Source organism: Melopsittacus undulatus, chromosome 6, assembly GCF_012275295.1.
Source record: "Melopsittacus undulatus isolate bMelUnd1 chromosome 6, bMelUnd1.mat.Z, whole genome shotgun sequence".
Classification (NCBI taxonomy): domain Eukaryota; kingdom Metazoa; phylum Chordata; class Aves; order Psittaciformes; family Psittaculidae; genus Melopsittacus; species Melopsittacus undulatus.
In genome coordinates, this window is record NC_047532.1 from 2,646,746 (window position 1) to 2,653,646 (window position 6,901).

General features: G+C 42.7%; 1 protein-coding gene across 1 annotated transcript in view; it reads left to right on the forward strand.

Moving 5' to 3' along the window:
* SH3BGRL (SH3 domain binding glutamate rich protein like) overlaps positions 1-6,901 on the forward strand; it is a 32,917-nt gene extending 26,016 nt beyond the window's left edge. Inside the window, exons 3-4 of the mRNA XM_031045055.2 lie at positions 791-871; positions 4,510-6,901. Of these exons, the coding sequence (XP_030900915.1) occupies positions 791-871; positions 4,510-4,542 (114 nt within the window). The 3' untranslated portion in view covers positions 4,543-6,901. The remainder of the gene's footprint in view (positions 1-790; positions 872-4,509) is intronic.

Here is a 6,901-nt window from a genome sequence, read left to right on the forward strand (position 1 = left end):
ACAGTGGACTTACACAAACCTCATGGGTTCGTTTAGTCAGTGTTTGGCAACTGCTGTTGCTGAGCCATGCTGTGGGCTTTTTGCTTCCTTCTTCCAAATGTATCAGACAACTAAGCTGCGTTGTTTCTACCAACACTGCGTTCTGCCTCAAATGTAAAAATGGGCAGAGAAGGGAGCATTGGTATTTCTTTTATTATTTCATTGTTTTTACCTTAATTTTCCTGGGAAGTGGCTGTGTACATATTTAGAACTATAGAGCCCTATGAGAACAATGAACAGTGCTACCTGATTTCCTTCGTTAGTGTAATCATTAATGAGAAACATGATGGGAAAAGGCGTTCTCTCAGTTTACAGGTTTAAATTTAACTTTTAACAGGTTTAAGAGTTAATGTCCCTAGTTGCACAGTTGCCATTCCTCCTCAGTAACTGGCAATGATGACATCTGGGCACATCAGTGTTTCTCATGACAACACAGACTCAGCCTGCTCCTGCAGGAGGACATCCAGTCCAAACCAGTGACAGCCTTGCTATGGAGGCTGTCCCTCTGGGAAAGGCAGAAGCACCTCACAGCAGCAGCTTCTTGCTCCAGACAGTGATATTCCCTTTTCAGGCAGTACAGTGGGTATGGGATTAGTGCTAACAATAATTACCTGATGGACACTGAATTTTGCCTTTGGTCACAGGTAGCATCTTGCTCAGTGTGTTTGATAATACAAATTGAGCTGTGGCTATTTGACAACTCACGTTCTGCCTTTTGTTTCCCCCTCCTTCTTGGACTGCTTTGGTGAAGGACTATGAAGCTTTCTTCGAAGCACGAGAGAACAATGCAGTATATGCGTTTTTAGGCTTGACTGCACCACCTGGTTCAAAGGTAGGTGTGCATGTTTCTCACAGGAAACCCCAGCCTGTATTCTACACCTTGTTCTTCTCTGCTCATAGTCAGATAATTTATGTGTTCTGTTGGCCTACCCGTGGATCTGATAACTTTCAGGCTCCACCATCCCAGCACACACTGTTATGTGCTGGTTTATTTGGAGGATCTGGTGTTCCTTGGAGGCAACTTCCCTCCTTCTACGAGAAGAACTCAGTGTTCGGTACAGATGCTTTTCTGTTGTCCTCACTGCAGAGCCACCCTGTTCTTATTGAAGTTAATGGAAGAGCTTTCATTGCTTTGGAATGGGTGATGAGCTGGGTCAAATTCTTCACTAGAAATAAGTGTTTCTGACCACTGGATTTTTGTTTTTCATCAGCTGTTCACTGAAGAATGCAAAGGAAATCTTAGATTTAAAAAAATTGTCACAAACCCAAAGAATTCTTTCAATTCAGTGAAAAATAATCCATATGAAGTTTTGGTAAGATTTTTATGCTAGAAAATACATTGAAACCAGAGTCACTGTATTTGAAATAACATGGTCTTGCTTTAGAGTAATTTTTTCCTCCAGCTTATTATCCAAAGCCTTGTTTTCCTTTACCAGTTACAAACTGGGTTGCTGCTTTGCGGATGCAGTGAGCTGGAAGTCTCCATTTGATTTTGATAGGATAGGACAAGCCTGCTTTATACGTTCCACTTGACAACAGCAGGATCCTCCAGGTCACTTCCAGCTTTCTTGTTCCAACGGATAAACACGCCATTTCCTTTCAGCTTTATTCATGTGAGAGTTGAAGGTCATGCTCTGCACATCACTAAGAGACCTAATTTTAAAGGCGGATGGTGATGTGTCAGTGATGAGCATTACAAGTTGTGGATCAGACTGAAGCAGTTTTGGGAGCCAGACTGATTTCTAGCAGTAGAAAGGGTGTAGTGAGGAAGAACTCTACCTCATACAGAATTGCAGAGAGCAAAACTCCAGCATCATGCATTGCTGACATCGGAAGGTCAGCTGCACACAGTGCCATAGTCATATCAATCTTCCTTATGTTTCTGGGAACATCTGCACAGCATCACACAAGACAGTGTGCAGCATGGAGCCAAGGAGTAAGAAAGCAGCCCTGAGATCCCAGCAAGAAGGCTCGTGTTCCCTTTCATGGGAAGTGCAGTGGTACTGGGGAGCCGGTGCTGCCATAACAAATCAGGTCATCTGTGTCTGTAATGTGTATGAACATTGCTGCTTCCTTAACCTGCCAGCCTGCAGAACCAGTCAGTATGACTATTAGTTGCTCTGATTCTGTCCTTGCCTAAGGAAAAGGTGAGTCCTCAAAAGGAGAAACACAATGCAGCTGTTCTATGCTGAATTGCTTGCTGCAGCCTGCGGAGGTGCGTTTGAGCTGATGAAGATAACCTTTGCATAAGTGACCTTGTACCCGGTGCATTCTGCTGCTGGTCTGACTTTTGGTATCTGTCCCACAATTACATGATGTAAAATTAAGCTGATTGCCCAATGCTGAAATTGGCCTTTAAAGCATAGCTGCATGCAGCTGGGATATAATACTTGTAGTTAATGACATTGCATCAATGTCTGTTGCTGCATAAAATGAAAAGTCTGGGATCAACCTGTATGTGAGTGTAAGAGAAGACCGTGACAGTAAACCTCCATTAAATGTCATTAGGAGAGGTTTAGAAAGGTAGTTGACTGAGCACAAAGGTCCAATGTTAATGCTAAACAAGAAGAGCTCTGAAATAAGCATGTGAAACGCATGTGAAACTGTTTATGGAGCCCTTGTGATTTGGTTTGTGCTTTGGGCACTGAGGGTACGATTAGACCTACAGACCCTGAGAAAAGTTTGTGTTCTCTTTATCTTACATATCCCTACTTCAGGCAATACAGGTGGGTCTTAAGAGTGAGGATTTTGTGAGTTAAAGGCTGTGATTAATTCTATGAGAGCATGCTCAGTGAGGGGCCTTGAGGGAGAAGTAAGGAAAAGCATGGAAGAGGTGTAGCATCAAATCTGAGAAGCTCAGCCTTTTCCCTGTTAGCTTGCAGGACTATGCCTGAGGAAATAGAGTTTGACCTTCAAGACAGATAGGTTAGCATGTTCTCTGAGTTACTTGCACCCACTTTCCTGGGGATGAGGGGAGTACCTGGAATCCTTCCCAGTTTGCCACTGCCCGTTTTGAACATAAGTACTTTGTCTGGAGAGAAAGGAAAAGACACTGCTGGATGTCACTTCTGTAGTGCTCATGACTGGTGAATGGAGTTGTTCTAAAGCCAAAGGAACCATCTCATTTTTCTTACCTTTCAAAGAGCCACTTGTCCTTTATGGAATACCAAACATCCTTCTTTTTTCACCACGCTTTGTAGTTCTTTTAACCTTTCCTCCATTCTTCACCTGCCTTTTGTGCCATGAATGGACCGGACACCCTTGCATGCGCAGCCGTGATGCCTGTTCTGCTCTTTGGCCTGTGACATGCGGCCAGAGAGGAGCAGAGTGCAGTCCCAGAGCACAGCAGACCAAGGGAGGCTTTCCCACGCCCCTGGGTCAGGAGGCAAGGCATTAGGCTGATGGCCAGAAAACCAGAGTGATCCACCATGTCTATGATAATAATGTGTGGTACTTCCTGCCCTGCAGGCTGGGGTCACCTATGTGTCCCCTCTCTTGCAAGTCTTACGGGGTTTAGAAATTCCCTTCTTAGTCGTTCCTCTTGTTTAGCATCCTGGCTCATGTTAGCAATGGTTTTGTTGTGTCTGTTATCTTTACTATTTCTTTTTAGTCACAAACAACTCCATTACATAAAAGTTTAGCAGATGTCAGACTTTTTCCTTTAAAATAAACCACACTGTCCAGCCTGAAGTGCTGCAGTGGGACCACCAGGACTCTTTATCTTCCTGTAGGTTGTGTTGCTGCTAACAGGTGATTAAATACATCTTCAGTCAAAAGTACACTTGTAGAAAACATCTTCAGAGAAAAAAGAAGTTAATTTTGCCCTTCTTCTGTTGTTATTCTCTTCCCCTCTGTGACCCCCTTACAAAGGCTGAAAGACAACTGAATAATGCAGGTTCATTTTCCTCTGTGTCCCTGCTGGCTCCTGTCCCCCTGCAGTGCAGCAGGGAGCTAGGATTACTCAGCACTGTTGCTGCCAGGATGGACCTGCTGCCAGCCCAGATCAGGGCTCACGTGTGGGTCTTGTGCTGGAGCAACTCTGGGCTGCGTCCAGCTGAGGACTCACAGCTTGCTCTAGTCACCCTTTTGGGATGCAGTGGCTTAATGCTGGCTCAATAGGGTTTGGTTCAGAAAGGATACAGCATCTCTCCTGAGACCTCTTTCCCTTTTTGTTTTCCCCTTCTTTGGTTTAAACTTTTATGGTCCAAACCATCTGCAGGCACAGGTTGGAATATTCCTGAAGGTTTTACTTGAGGTGGCTCAGAACCAGAGTTAAAGCCAGCACCGTATGGGACTTGTTTGTAATGTCATTAGAGGTGGTTGGGACTCTTCCTAAGTTGGGTTCAGTGATGCTCACTTCTTAATCATGTACCACTGCAGATTTTGTTGTGTCATACGCTAACACAGGTACATGTAAGTTATCACCTTCCATGAAGTACTAATATATGTTATTCTCTTCTGCTATTTCAGGAAGCTGAAGCACTGGCAAAGCAGCAAGCATGAATTTCAACTGCCTTAAATGTTCTGTAAAGGGAATTTCCACAGCTTTTTATAAAATAGTACAATTGTCTCTGCTTCAAGAAACGTAGATGTGATTTCTAACATTTGATTGGTGCTTGCAGCATTCACCTAATACAAATTTGAACACAAGATGACAATGTGAACATAAAGTTAGAGAGCACAGAGGGTGTTACTGCCAAGTTGGAAGCATAGGAATGAAGCAATTGGACATGAATGATTTTCACCTAATTCAAACTGTCTTGGCAATTGGTCCATTTTGTGTAAACTTAAAGAAACTATTTTAGTACTAATAATACAGATGGGGTTGTACCTAGGGATTCAAGTATTTAAAACATGGGAAACAGCATCTAAAACCTTATCAGATCCTAACTTTAGTGCCTGAGTTGCCTCAAAAATGTTACTGAATTACACAGTAATTTTTCAGTGTCTTTTCTGGTTTCAGATGACATTGTAGATGGTGTTGTGTAGTGTAGCCATTGTAGTCACTTCTGAAAGTTGTGTTTGTTCTTTTGTAGAGTGGATGTTTAAGGTTTGTATTGTAACACACTGTACAGGTGGTAAAAACAAACAAGCCATGTTTTTCTCATGTAAGTGATCCACATGGGCCCTTATCACAAAGAGGGATTTGGGCAATGGATGGCCTTTCCATTGGCAAGTTCATCACACAGCTGCCTAAGCACAACTCCATTACACATCCATGTGCAAGGTCCAATGCACCTCAGTGACGACTGCGCTAATCCCCAGGCACTCCTGCAGATAAGCCAAACCAGCCAGAAATGGCATTTCCTTACCTGTGTAAGGGTGAAAGCCTTTAATGTATTTCTCTACAACAATACCAGTTCACACTGCTTATAGCATTAGGCATCGTATTGCATGTTCAAGTAGTCATTAGATCCATATAGTATTTTTTCAAAGGAGGAAATAAATGTTAGAATATTGTAATTAAGTCAGACTTCTTTTTTTAAGGTTTAAAATCCTTTTTTTCCATTGTTATTGCCATATCATGAAGCTATTGCAGCAAGTGCAAATCCATTCAAGTGTCTTGTATTGGTGCAATATTAACCTGTCTGTCCTCCCAGTGTTCCAGAGATAGACTGTATTTCTTGGCCATACTCTGCAAAGATACAAATGATTACAAGTGCCCTGAAGGGTGAGAAACAGGTTTTGAAAGTGTTCACTACCACTAATGATTTCTGTCAATGTCTGTTAGAATGCAGCTTGTTGCTGTGGCTGGAGAGCAGCTCTGCAGCCAGGCAGCTCATGGTGAAACCTCTGCTGGATCTAGCATGAAAGTGAGTTAAAGTGAGTTAAAATGACATTTCATTCATGTTTTATCTCTTCTGAATTGGGAGCCTGGGAGGTCAGTCTCAAGCTTGTGCTTACCTAAGCAAGCAGAGTACCAAAACAGGGATAGGTTAATGTTGCCTTCACACACCTTTGTGCTTCTTCACCAGCGGCTTCATCAGTAATTCTGTTAAATCATATTTCAGTAATTACTGAAATGCTGTGAAATGTATTTCTAAGACTGTTTGAGGATGGAAGTTAGGTTACGTTTTAAACCCAGTGTCTCATTTCTGTTGCTCAGTAGGATTTCACCTGTCTGAACTGAGGTGATTTTTCTTTCTTAATATTGGCACCATCTTTATGTCTCAACTAGTGTTTAAGTCTAAATGACCTTTTGAGGAAGTATGGAAGTGAAGTCTTGTGAAGACAGTGGAATTTGACACGCGAGTCACTGTGGTCATGCCTGTTTGCTGTGTTTCCTGTGCAAGGAAAGTAATGGTGTAAGTTTTGTCAATTGCAGTCGTTATTTTGTGGAAGGTGTAATTGAGAATCTCTGCCAAATTCTGACAGTTCAGTGACCCAAAATGTGCTGAAATGAGGTTTGTCTCTGCTTCTGATGGGCAAGAACATCGCCAGGTTTAAGAAAGCAAAGTCACTTCCCTCGCCTGGTCCCCCAGCCTCACCATATGGTAGCGTTCAGACTGTGTCAGCATTCCTAAGAAAGCTCTGTTGAGACAGCCTGAATTGTTTCTTTGTCCAGGGAGCAAGGCACCAGCACAAACATAAAAACACTGAAAATAGCTCCTTGTTGTGTATAAAACCTGCATTCATTCTGATGCAGATCTCCTGCATGGGTTTCAGAGTGCTGGGAGTCTGCTGCCTGTTGGCTGTTTCTCTGTACTGTACCTGTGTTGGGTTAACGATGGGCACAAGAATGGAATTTGTTCATTTATCTGTTGTTTTTCTATGTAGAAGGCAGACATTGAGGAGTTAACGTGTATATTAACCATTCCTGTATCATTCCAATAAAATTGTTTTAGATTGCTTTCTCACACGA